This window comes from Siphateles boraxobius, unplaced genomic scaffold, assembly GCF_051911475.1.
Source record: "Siphateles boraxobius isolate OS27281-9 unplaced genomic scaffold, OSU_SipBor_1 11, whole genome shotgun sequence".
Taxonomy (NCBI): Eukaryota; Metazoa; Chordata; class Actinopteri; order Cypriniformes; family Leuciscidae; genus Siphateles; species Siphateles boraxobius.
Window position 1 is genome coordinate 6,215,616 of NW_027508711.1, and position 13,952 is coordinate 6,229,567.

The 13,952-nt window shown below is 35.6% G+C and overlaps 1 protein-coding gene across 1 annotated transcript in view; it reads left to right on the plus strand.

Moving 5' to 3' along the window:
* Positions 1 to 13,952, plus strand: part of atp8b1 (ATPase phospholipid transporting 8B1) — a 37,658-nt gene that overhangs the window by 10,320 nt on the left and 13,386 nt on the right. Inside the window, exons 2-14 of the mRNA XM_077194656.1 lie at positions 5,369 to 5,550; positions 5,646 to 5,743; positions 7,845 to 7,958; positions 8,605 to 8,703; positions 8,814 to 8,875; positions 9,011 to 9,083; positions 9,813 to 9,883; positions 10,309 to 10,391; positions 10,718 to 10,876; positions 10,956 to 11,044; positions 11,891 to 12,081; positions 12,174 to 12,382; positions 13,700 to 13,734. Coding sequence (XP_077050771.1) covers positions 5,382 to 5,550; positions 5,646 to 5,743; positions 7,845 to 7,958; positions 8,605 to 8,703; positions 8,814 to 8,875; positions 9,011 to 9,083; positions 9,813 to 9,883; positions 10,309 to 10,391; positions 10,718 to 10,876; positions 10,956 to 11,044; positions 11,891 to 12,081; positions 12,174 to 12,382; positions 13,700 to 13,734 — 1,452 coding nt within the window. The 5' untranslated portion in view covers positions 5,369 to 5,381. The remainder of the gene's footprint in view (positions 1 to 5,368; positions 5,551 to 5,645; positions 5,744 to 7,844; positions 7,959 to 8,604; positions 8,704 to 8,813; positions 8,876 to 9,010; positions 9,084 to 9,812; positions 9,884 to 10,308; positions 10,392 to 10,717; positions 10,877 to 10,955; positions 11,045 to 11,890; positions 12,082 to 12,173; positions 12,383 to 13,699; positions 13,735 to 13,952) is intronic.

The following is a 13,952-nucleotide window of genomic DNA, read 5'->3' on the forward strand; positions in this document are numbered from 1 at the left end:
GGAGAGAGCAGAACAAAACACTGTTCACAAATTAGAAGTCTAAAATGAGAATTTTTAAAGAGAAATGTCAGAGGATTTCGATATAAGAGAAGAGGAGCTTGAGTTTGTTGCCCAGCTCTATAGGCCTATTGTTTGAACCGCGAGAGGCGTCTCCTCTAACCTAAGCTTATGGTACTCTTACGTCATGCTTCGGGTCAGAGGTCACTCTTCTACTGGAACTAGACTCGAGTACGGCCGTTACAGGAAGCCAGTGATTAAAGTTAAGTGAAGTTATAAATATGGACATTTTTCTTACAAAAACACATGGCTTCGCTTCAGAAGGCCTTTATTAACCCCCTGGAGTTGTATGGATTACTTTTATGATGGATGGATGTGCTTTTTTGTGCACTATAAAGCTTGGAAGAGCCAGGATATTTTTAATATAACTTGTTTTTGTTTGGCTGAAAGAAGAAAGTCATACACACCAATAGGATGGCTTGAGGGTGAGTACATTATGGGATTGTTTTCAGTTTTGGTTGAACTATCTCTTTAAGATTATTAGTTTATGTATGTTAAAATTACATATGTAATTTCCATCTTCAATAATGCCAGGCATCCCAGGTCATGTTTGATAAGATATGGAAATTTTATATGCAATCTTAAATCTAGGCCTACATTTTTTCTGTCGGTGCTGATGGCAGTGAGATGTTGGCAGAAGCTGGTTCATCTCTCCTCTCAGGTTACACAACAGCAGGTGAACGTGATCTCAAAGGGATCCCTTTGTGTCGTCCTTCCCCTCATTTCCCGAGCCCATCCCCCCCGTGTGAAAGGGTTACCATAGCACGGCCCCGGGCGAGACTTTCAAAACCGTTTTCCCGAAACCAGAAGCACCTGCTCGCTCATATTTATGTCACTGCAGACCTACAGAAGGTCTTTGTGGGCGTGGATGGTGGTTCTGTCTCTTAAATGGGAATCTTTGTTCTCGTCATCATAGAATTGTGAGTATGTTATGACGTGGTGTCAGTCGTGTCAGAGATCAGGATAGTTGATTAATGTCATTCACAGAACAGGGAAGAGTTCTTGATGGAAATAAGTCTTCAGAGATTTTTTTTTTTCAAAATGCAAAACCCCAAACAAACAAACAGACTTCTAGATACAACTGATAGATGGTTTCCATTCAAAAAACATATGTTTAAAGACAAAGGTCTCTTATTAAAACATTCCAGAACTTCTTAAAATGTCAGCAGAATGAGAACTGACTTATTATATAAACTGAACATTTAGTTTAACAACTTTTGATTCTTTAACATCAGCTGTTGTTAACAGGAAAAAAAATTTTTTTGAAAAAATTTATGCAAAATTGCTTGTTTGAATGGCAGAAAAACACCCTTCTGAAGTGTGATGCTATAAATAGTCAGACAGACGGCCGAAGGGCTTGAGTGTGTGTAAGTGGATGATATCTCACTCGCCGAACGTGTTGTTCAGGTAAAATCAGACTGAAGGTATGTTGTATGTATACTGCAGCCTTTCGGTTACTGTTCGTGAATAGTTTTATAGGTTATACACGTCAACTATAAATATGAACAAAAGTCTGAGCCCAAGTTTTAGTTAAACTCTTTCCCTGCCAGTGTTTATTTTTTAAATGTGTCCAGGTAGCACTAGAATTTTTTTATAATTTTCACAAAACTTTCATGTCCCCCATAATATTTTGTATGAATATCTGATACAATATATTAGAGCTGCACGATTAATCGTAAAAAATCTGGATCTGGATTAAAATCTGGATTAAAACACCCACGTGATCTTATTCCTAAAAAACAACGATTCGTCTATATCTAGTGTTTTCAGACCTGTAGATCATTTGCTTTGTTCAAATTAAGGACTTAATTTGTTTCAATGCTGCATTTTCTTCTTGGTTCAGTTCAGTTTCACAAGGGAACATTTCATATCTTACCAAAATGTGTTTAAGCAGGTCACATGTTAGTAAAACTGTCTTCTTATTGGTCAGAGTTTCCTCTCCGAAATCCATCAAAATGGATTGACAAGTTCGCTCCTCAAACTTATGTTAGCTTTATCTGTAGCTGTCAAGAGTGACACGTGTAAATACTTATATGAATGTAGCCGTCATTCCCGCTCTGGGACATGGATTGCTGGAAAACTCTGTCAATGCTGGGGGTGGTGGTGGTGGTGGTGGTGGTGGGGGGTGTATCTACCTATCTATCTATCTATATCTGTCCGTCCATCCATCCATCCGATAATCTCAATACGTCATGAACGTGTATTTAATGTAACATCAGGATCCTTTTAATATCCATATAGTATCTCCAAAACCCTTAACGGCCACAAATATACTGAAGAGGGTTTTGTTGAATCTGAGAACCTTATTTATGAAGAATAAACCATTTAGAGGAATAATTCATTCAGAGCTCAGAATGTGGAAACCAATGTAATTATTTGGTCTGTTAAAGAAAACCTTAATATAATTCTCTGATTCATCCACTTGAACCTCGGAAAGTTTGTTTCTCTCAGACCTCAGCTTTTCATAGCTAAAAATGTCGCCTACTGTGGCGTTGCATCACATACGCAAAGTGGTGGATAAACATGGGTGTGTGTTTTGCATGATGTGTTTCTTTCTCTTTTCGGGTGTGTGCTCTGTTACGCTCTTTACACAAGTTTGCGGGAGCATCCTGGTGGATTGTGTGTTTATTTCAGCATTGGTAATCATGGCAGTGCTTGATAGTTTCAGTACTGTAACTTTATGTCAGACTTTAAGATTATTTATCTAGGGCTACATTCAACAAACATCCCTAAGGGCAAAGTTTCTTGGCACTTCATATGATAATAAACCAAGAAAGGCATTGGTCTTTGTTATTGGTAAATGTGTTAAGTCATCTTCAGTCATCACTCATTCATGTGATGGAAGCATCCCTCTTTAAATATTTCAATATTCATTAACTCTCCCTGCTGAATCTTTCCAAATGAATCTCTTATCAAACATTGACCTTAGATGCCTGGGATCATTGAAGATACTTCAGAGATGCTTGAGCGCTCAGCTGGATCGAGAACACCTCAGTTTTTCATAAGACCAGAGGAGGATCATCCTGTGAATGTGGCGACATTTGCATCTGAGAAATGAAACTCATTCGCCATTTAAGTCAACATGAAATCAGAAATGACCCTCTGACTACTTACTGTCAACCCTTTACTTTCTTAAACCATGTTCCTGGTGTTAATGTGAATTATTCATCAATGTATTATATTCCAAAAACAAAACATACCAAATTTTTGTCTTGTTCACAATATTTTATCAAATTGCAGGTACTTTCCTTTTTATCTGACATCACCAATATTTTTATTTATGCAGCTGCAGTATAGCCTTATTCGGACGGGACTAAACAATGTTTGTGTTTCAATTCTTATCAATCGACATCTGTGATTTCATGTACCGATTCGGACGGGACGAACATATCTGTGTTTATTACAGAGGTGGGAGTGTGTATTTTCTAGATAGGCGTCTCATCATGTCATCACATATTAATTAGCGTACTTATTGATATAGCTTTAATTCAGTATTAAAACCCTTTTTAAATCAACTTCACATGAGTGGCTGTTTATAATAAACCAACATAAGTGAGCAGAGACATCTAGACAAGTATCCTACTTGACACTGATGTTAAAATGGCTCTATAGATTGATATTAAAATTTGGATCTATTTATCAATTTTTCCGCCGGATACATATATTGAAATGAAAGCATGCGGAAGATTGGTGCACAAACGATTGCTCAGTTGGTCAGAAAACACACGTGGAGAAGCATTTTTATAATACAGTATCAGCAATCACAGACATGCGCATTCAGACAGGATTAGATTTCTCAGAGGACTGTTGAGTTTGCCGAAAAACAGTAGGCATTTTGCCCTGAAATTTGGGCAGGTTAGGTGAGGAAAAACACAGACAAGGCAGATTCGAACACGATTTAAATCACAAAGTAGGCTCGTGAAACATGAATTTCTCTAATTTTCCTCCATGAAAACTAGTCCCGTCCGAATAGGGCTTTTGAGAAACAACCCAATTAATTCCCAATGTATTACAATTGTTTTGCCCAAAAATACATTTTGTTATTTTTCTAGAAACCTGTTTCACTCTCATTTGCATCACATTATGAATGTTAAATGAGTTGTGAACGTTGTTGACCTGGCATTTGTTCCATTAAAGTCGTTCTGTGTTTTATATTGCATATTTATTGGCATTCCTGGAGCTCAAACATTGGAGCATGCAACTGGCAACACAAATGTCATGGTTTCGATTCTCAGAGAATACATAAAATACTAATAAAATATGTCTTTGAAAATATGTAAAAATGTAAACGTAGCACAGTAACACCAGTCAAAATTAGTGACATTAACTCTTTTATAATTTACATAATAAATGTATAGTAATTTAACTTTTATATAAACATATTTTTATCTACCTTTTACTTTTTTTTTTTTTACTGGAAAAATGTCTTATAGAGCCATGGCATATTTTCTGAAAATGTTTAAAATGCATTTATTAATGCAATTAATCATAATAAATTATATTATTCAAATCTACAGTTTTAAAAACATATTTGCTTTTTATAGGAGCTGTGTATATTACATGTTTCCATATGAAAATGAGTGACCTCATCTGACCCAAAACTAAACAAACACTGTGTGATTTACTGTCCGTGCAGAGAGTCTGTATGGATGTGGTTTCCAGTGTTTTGTGACTGCTGGTGTAGAATGATGGACAGAGAGTGTGCGTGTGTTTGTGTGTGTGTGTGTGTGTGGAGGGTGGAGTCGCATGTAACATCAGCTGTGTTTGTTAATTTGACAGGAAGGTTTTTATATTGTAGCAGATGAAACGTACTGATATCATCAGAATAGTTTTTCACCAACAGCACACTGTGTCCTTTAACACGATCTCTGTGTCATATGTCCACTTTTTGTTCATCCAAGTAACGACACACAGTATTTATCCACATGTAAAAATATGTATGGACATAAAGTTTATAATCAACAACCAATGAACTTTAATGGACTTTGCAGGAACACATTTTTTTTTTAAATAACCTTGTTTATGAATACGATGATTCATTACCAACCACTGTACTGGATAGTTACCATATTCATATACAATGTTATTTAAATGCATTTGTTTTCAGCAGTAGCAGTATTATGCAAAAATAAATTAACACTGTTGTAGATTTAGTGTTACTACTGTGTGTAGTGGAAAATGTATGTGTGTTTTCCTGCAAGCCAAATCATTGACATGTTGCAGCACGACACACAAATCTGTGGTTTATTGGGTCTCTGTGCGGTTCATGTACCTGTTCAAAAGCCTCAATGTGATATTTGTGTGTGTGCAGTGGGTCTCTCAGGATGAGTGCTCGACCACGGGCAGGTTCCCAGGATTCCCTGGAGGAGCCGGATGATGAGGTGATGCCCTACAGTGATGACGAGACAGACGATGAGTTGCAGTCAGAAGATGACCTGGATCGGACTGAAGACCGGCTACCAGAACCCGAACCCAGACCCGCTCCTGCTCCCGGTGAGAGGAAGACCGATCTGCATGGTGGAGAACTCTCCTGTTAGTGCTGCTTCTGTGTTCTGATTTAGTTTTGATGTTCTCTTTTTTCCTCTCAGAGGCCAATTGGACCATCCGAGCGAACGACAGGGAATACTGCCGGAGACCCGAGTTTCAGAAGAAGGTCTTTCTGTGCATCAAGAAAAGCAGATACTCTGTAAGTGAAACCTTTAGTGGATCACCCGTACGTACACTAGTGTTCAAAATATTGGAATAATTACGAAAAAAAATAATTATAATTTTTTTTTAAATGTTTTTAAGACGTCTCTTCTGCTCACCGAGGCTTCATTTGTTTGATCTAAAATACAGTAAAAATTGTGAAATATTATTACAATTGAAATTATCTGTTTTCTATGTGAATAAACTGTGATCATTACTGAATTTTCAGCATTACATTCATTTAATGTCACATGATCCTTCAGAAATCATTCTAATATGTTTGCTGCTAAATAAACATTTTATATTATTATGCTTACATTTTGTGGAAACCGTTTTGTACCGTTATTGATGCTGAAAATTCAGCTTTGCATCACAGGCATAAATTACATTTTAGGATATATTAAAATAGTAAACAGCTATTTTACTGTTTTGCTGTAGTTTTGATTAAAAAAAGTAGCCTTTGGTCCCTAAGAGCCTTTGTTCAAGACACTAAACTCTAGAGATTGTCCTGTAAATAAATCCTGTAAGTGCCATCAGATAAAAGCATCTGATAATGATTTGCTGGAATTTTCCGTTTGGACCACAAACAGTGTTTTGAGCGCCCAGATGTTTTCATCTTAAACTACAGAACCTTTTAAGTCAATTTATACTTTTACCATGAACATTATGTTGATATGTTTCCTCTAATACAAACTTTACAGATTTTGTTTGACTTGGTCAAACCCCTTTGTTGAAGATTAATGTTTAGTTTTCTGGGAAGGAAGTTTCTGTTTTTCTTTTGTCAAATGTTTAATTAGTTTAACGTATAAATCATGAATCACCTGTGGATTAATCTAAAAAACAACAGTGACAACATCACATAGTTTAGCTTCAAAGGTTATATTTCTTCTTATTGATTATACTCATAGTTCATAGTTGTCTTCAAAGTGACATTGCAAAATGGTAAAGGAAAAAAAAGTGTTTTAAGTTAGTCTCAGTATTACACATTACTCTGAGACCTTTTTTCTTCTGTTGCATTTTCGGTTCATCAAACGCCTCCAGGAAACATCCTGAAAAATAAAAGTGACACGTCATACATTTAATTCGTCACCATGTTGTTATCTGTTAGGGTGTGTTAAACAACCCTAAAACCTTCCGGATGGGGATTGGCCTTTATTACGGTCTAAACAGAGATTTTATGCTCATTTTCTTACAGAATTTACTTGTTAAACTCGTAAGTTATTGCTTGTTTAGGTTCTGTGGTATGACAACGATCTTAGACTGGAAAAACTAGTCCTATTGGTGTCAAATGTCCTGAGATTTGCTGTGTGTCCTGAGATGTTAGCTGCAGTGACTGGCTTTGTCTCGAGGTTGAAATGTTACCCTGCGAGAGCATCCACAGTCAGATTTTAACGTGTTTTGATTTACATGTATGGAAAACAGTTGGGTTCGGTAACGCTTGAATATTGAGTGACAGGAACTAAAGTGAAGACTTGTGACAGAAAAAATGTTTTCTTTACTATTCCAGCCTCATATTTCAGAAATCTCATGAAAGTGTGCATTATTTCACAACTGACAAACTTAGAGACACAACTGACTAAATTAGAGGGCATTTTCCTTTATGAAGTCAGTGTTGTAAAAGGGAAGTTGCGATAGTCTTTTCTTCCCTTTTGTAATGTATATCTGAGTGAAACGTCTTCTCAAAAAAGATCAAATGAAGGGCTTGATTTTGTCTATAGGGAGTTGATTGTATGGTTATGGTTTGCTATTGGTGGATCTCATGTGATTGACAGGTTGCCCCGCCCTCGCGCCTGTAAACCTCCTCAGAGGAAGGGGAAGATATTTTGATTCAAGATTACGAGGCACATGATGTGCGCGGATAAATTATTTATAATAAATACTGCAATATTCCATTAAAAAAAATATAAGAATTGTCTGTTTGGATTTCATGGTGACTTTAAAGTTTTCTTGGAAATTCTGATATGTTATTCTACATTGTGATTTTACTCCTGTGACCTTAGATCATAGTTCCCCAATCAATCCACGTGTGTTGAGAACCTGCAAATTTTAAGCCTTACAATTTTTTTATACCAGTTTCTTGAATTTCTTTTCATTTTTAGGACAATGCAATCAAGACCTACAAATACAACTTCTTAACCTTCCTGCCACTGAACCTGTACGAACAGTTTAAGAGGGCGGCCAACCTCTACTTCTTGTGTCTGCTGATCCTGCAGGTATGGACCGACAAAACCTCACATTTATCACTAAATAATCTCTGACTGGAGGATCAGGCCTTGAATCATCCTAACTGCATTTATGTAAGGGATAATGTACATGCAGCCGGTTGTTATGGCAAAATAAACCACACCACAATGATATCGGGTTTTTTTCAGCTGATGAACAATGAAAACATTGTCAGCCAATCAGAATCCATTCTGCTTAAGGGCTTGAGCATTTAAAGCGTCAGACGACAAAACTGCAGCTTGCACATAGAATAAACAGAAAGATATCGCTTGCTGGTGTGGATGCTAATATACTTATTGTGATAGCTATCGCTCTTGCTGTGAATGGGCCTTATTGCATGATAGTTGCCACAAATTCACACAAGATGGACATTTATGGGACAATGTACAGTCGTTTAACTTATTACACAGCTTTCCACCACATATAACCACAAATAATGGTGACAAATCGGAAACAATCATTTCAGAGAGACATGGAAGTAATTTTCAACAACGTCCTAACTGTGTTACTTAGCATATAAATAAATTAAGCTTCATAGATCGCTTGAGGAATATATATATATATATATATATATATATATATATACATGAACATGTATATATATGAACTATGAACTCGTGTGTTTTAATGTGTCAGATCATTCCTCAAATCTCCACACTGCCGTGGTACACCACCCTGGTCCCGTTAGTGTTGGTGCTGGGCATCACCGCCATTAAAGACCTGGTGGACGACCTGGTGAGTCCCTGAACGTGTTTAGTGATGTCACGGTTCGGTTGAAAGGTACCCATTAATTGACGGGTGGTGGTAATGGTTTCTGTTATTTGATATGTTTCTCTGGTTGAAAGGCGCGACACAGGATGGACAAAGAAATCAACAATAGAAGGTGTGACGTGCTGCTCAATGGCAGGTAACACAAAACTTTAATCTGCTTTAATACTGAAGTACATGACATTAGTGTTGATGTTTGTCAGTTAATAGTTTAAATAAACAAAATTGTGGCATTAATGCTCAGATTCAAAAGTTCTAAATTCTAATTTGTCAGATTTGAAGAGACCAGATGGATGCATCTACAAGTTGGTGACGTGGTCAGACTAAAGAAAAACGATTTTATCCCGGTAAGTTATTTTAAAATCTCTTTGCGTTCCCGTTTTCTTTTTCCATTTTATTTAATTTTATGTAATTTTATTTAATTTTATTATTTAATCTATTTTGTATTCTATTATTTTCTATTGCCCCCCCCCCCCCCCACAATCTTAGAGATCCTCATCTGTTGCAGCTCTTAAAAATAAAAAATAAAATTGTGCATTGAAAAAACTAATTATACATACATTTTAAATAAATAGAATTGTTCATTTAGTTAATTAATGGTTTGGTGCATGCCATATTGTATATTAATTATATCTTGAATGAAATATGTACTTATAAATAAAATAAAACTATATAAATTAAAATATTTAATTTATATAATTAATAGTGTAATTTTTTTAATATTTATAAGAACCTTTTCATTTTAATTCAGATCTTTTAATGCTAAAAGTATTATAATCTTACTGAAATATCCACTGAAAGAAACCACATACTAGTCTATATTTTAAGAAGGCCCTGCTTGAGTTATGTTTGTTCCAGAGCTTTTCCTGTTTTTATGGATTTAATTATTTATTGTCATTACACAGACCTTGAGTATTAATTTGCTTTCGTGTCATGTTAATGCTTGCATTTCCTCCATTTTACTTTTTTTTTATCACATTTTTCAGTTTCTTTAATCCTCCAGTCTCTTCATTTATTCATCTGAGGTCATTTTTATGTTCATTTCTCATTTTCACTTTTGTTTCGACCTCATGTAGGCCGATATTCTGTTGTTATCCAGTTCAAATCCCAACAGTCTGTGTTACGTAGAGACGGCGGAGCTTGACGGGTAAGAAACACCACATTAAACACCCAACATAACCATACAGGAATATTTAGATCAGTTTATTGGATCTATGAATCACGCTACTGCAAACGTCCACTTATAGAATAATTTCTGAAGACACAATGGTCGTTTACATGATAGTCATAATTGAGTTGTTCTGGCCATAACCATACATGCATACATTTAAATGACTTTTGTTTTGTTTTGTTATATCAGTCCAATGAATGTTTGAACAGTCTTTTATTAGTTTGGACATTGAGTCATAATAGAAATTGTGTAATGGATATGATACTGATCAATCCATCTATTCAGTCCAAATACACTTCATTTTGTCTTTCACATTCAAAAGACTCATTATTTGTTGTACAGTTGGCTCATATTAGTGTAGTTAGTTAAGCATTGCATTCTTTTTGGTTTTGTTTGTCCAGAGAGACGAATCTGAAGTTTAAGATGGGTCTCAAGGTCACAGACGAAAAACTTCAGAAGGAGGATCAGTTGGCTCAATTTAATGGTACGTATGAGAATGACTGTTTGCACTAATAATATGAGCGTCTGACAGATTCAGAGACTGAAGAACCGATGATTTGTGTAGAAGTAGTTGCTGGATTGTGATTGTGGGTTCATGCATTCACATGCTACTCTTAAACCCTATCCTTAACAAGTGTGGCACACAAATTTCCAGCATTTTTCTCTCCTGGCCAAAAACAAAATGCACTAAGCAACAGAATGAGTGGAATGGGATTTTGAACTGACCAGATTTAGTAACCAAGCAACTGACAATCCTGAGAATTGACAGTAGATATGAAAGAATGATTTCTTGTTTTGTGTCTCTCTCAGCGTTGATTAAGTGCGAGGAGCCCAACAACCGTCTGGATAAGTTTATGGGAACGATGATCTGGAACTCTGAGAGTTACGCGCTCGATCTCGACAACATGCTGCTCAGAGGATGCAAGATCCGCAACACAGAAGAGAGCCACGGGCTGGTCATATTCGCAGGTCAGATGTCAACACACACTCACGCTCACAGTTCAGTGGTGTGTTGGTGTTTTTATAAAAGCTTTGTTTCTTCCTTCAGGTAATGACACTAAGATCATGAGGAACGGCGGGAAGACCAGGTTCAAACGCACCACAATAGACAAACTCATGAACTACATGGTCTACACGGTGAGTCTTAATGTTCAGCTCAACTTTACCATTCAACTTCTTCAGTTTAAAGACATATACACTTTTTTTCGCACTCACCTTAAAATATTTTCCTTATGACAATTGTCTTTTTAAATTTAATTTATATTTACATTTTATTTATTCATAGAGTGTTTTGTAGTTCTGTTTATATTTATAGACTGTAAAGTGTATTTATAGGGGTTTATATTTTATTTATTGAGAGCGCATTTATAATGGTTTATTTATAGAGCGCATTCATAGTTTTATTCGTTAATTTTATATTATATATAGCTTTATTTTTTAATATTTTTTGAAAGCATAATTTCATTTATTTTATCTATTATTTTTACTTAGAATGTATAAATAGAGGTTTGTTTATTTATTTTGTGTATGCGTTATTTAAATTTTTAATTTAAATTTTTTATGTATAGAGTGCGTTCATTTATTATTCATTCATTTTAGTTTGATTTTATTTTATCCATTATTTGGAAAATGAGTTTTTATTTATTTTCTTTTTTTTAAGTTTTATTTATAGACTGCATTTCTAGATTATATATATATTCTTATTTATAGTTAATGCATTCTTGAAGTTTTATTTATTTTATTTCTTATTTATATTGAGGTTATTTATTTGTTTATATGTTTTACTTTTATAGACTGCATTTCCCGAGTTTTTATTTATTTATTAATCTTATATAGAGACTCCGCATTTCTAAAATTTTGTTCATTTGTTTTGTTTTTATTTATAGAGACTACATTTATAGAGAAATATTATAAGGTGCTGCAGCATTTGCAATAAATCCGTTATCATTAATATTTCCATCGCTCTCTCTCTCTCACTGGTAGATCTTTGGGTTGTTGGTTTTGCTGTGTGCTGGTCTGGCCATCGGACACACGTACTGGTACGAGAGCATCGGCTCTAAGGCCTGGTATCTTAACGACGGCCTGGACCAATCTTCATCTTACAGAGGGTTCCTCAGTTTCTGGGGCTACATCATCATCCTCAACACCATGGTGCCCATCTCTCTTTACGTGAGGTACGATATCAGCGCACAACACCAGTCTCTGAGCACACCGAGTGTTATTCATCAGATGACTCATTCACTTCCGTTCCCTCCTTGTCCTTCAGCGTGGAGGTGATCCGACTGGGTCAGAGTAAGTTCATTAACTGGGATCTGCAGATGTATTACGCTGAGAAGGACACGCCAGCCAAAGCCAGGACCACCACCCTGAACGAGCAGCTGGGTCAGATCGAGTACATCTTCTCCGATAAAACCGGCACGCTCACTCAGAATATCATGGCCTTCAAGAAGTGCACCATTTCAGGACGTACTTACGGTGAGGGCTTCCACAAACTGCTAACCTTGTGAATGGAGACTAGTGTAGCTTTTAGAGAGCAGATAGGAACAATATAAATCCTGAAATGCTTCCTGGGGAAATTAAACAGATCAAGCTTGCTGTATCATGTGTGATGCGCAAATATCCAAAGCTTCTAAATGAATAAACTTTGCTTAAAAACCTGTTGCACACAATACACTACATGCCTTCTGTCGTCTGATTCATAGTTTAGACTTTTAGCAACTAATTTTAGTACAATTGTAAAAAAACGTCCAGCTTCAGGTAATGGTTCATGTGTCTTTTTGCTGTGAAATTTAACTAGTAAACTTATGAATAACTTTGACATTGTTAGTAATATTTTAAGACATGAACACTTACTAGACTGAAGCAATTTAGGTTTACTTAGTATCCATACATCATTTTTTAAAATAAAAATCATGTTCAAATGTGAGTCTCAAATATGATCATCAGGCTTTTGAGGAAGGTTTATTTGGTCATTTCTCAATCATCATTGTATTGCATGATTGCATTATGTGTTTTAAAACGACAGAGTTTTGATCATAAAACTAAGCATTTAAAAATCATCTTACTTAGACGTATTTTTGGCAGACATACAATAACAACTGTTATTTATATGCAATTCATGCAAGTAGTCTGTTATAAAGATCTCATTAATTTACATTACAAGCTATCAGAAATTCTTCCTACTTTTTGACCATATAAATATTATTGGCTTGAGGTTTTATTGGTCAAACCATTAGATGTGTGAAAAGAGCTGTGTTGTATCACATGTGCGGACGAGTGTGAAAGGCTGTACCGATGCTGTGTTGTGCCCGATCACATGTTGATACAGCCCTGATCTCTGTCCTCCTGTGATTCCAGAGACGTGTGTAAATGTGCGTGTCTCTTGTTGTGCTGTTGTCTCGTGTGTGTGAGGTGATATAGTGTGTGGCTCTGGGAGAGATTTGAGGCTTTAGTTTCACAGAGGTCAGGTTTCTGTGGTTGGGTTCAGTGGAAGAGTTAAAAACACACTGACATCTTCGACCTTGCCATAGAATAGTTTAATAGCACTCCCTTTCCCTAATCACATTATTAGAGTCTTTTTGTTAAGGCAATTACTATTGTGTATAAATCCATAACAATATGTGTTAAATGAGTGCTTCGTATTTAAGACAGCATGTCGAGTTAAAAGGTAGGATGAGACCTCTCGTTCTGTGCCGTCTGCTTTATCATCTAGCGCTTTTTAAAGTGCTATTTTTGATGTATTATTGTTTTGAATAATTCAGTAAACTGACAACGCTCTATGATCGTCTACAGGTGATTCCACTAGTGGAGGCTTGGAGCGTGGAAAGGTGTGTATGCAAAGTGCATTTATATAATTTATTAAGTGTATTTTTAGAATTGTATTTATTACCTTATTATTTTCATTTATAAAGTGCATTTTTTTTAAATAAAAAAATTATATATAGAGAGAGTGCACTTAGTTTTGTTATTATTTATTAAGTCATAAAGAGGGCATAATAGTTTTATTTATTTATATATATATATATATATATATATATATATATAT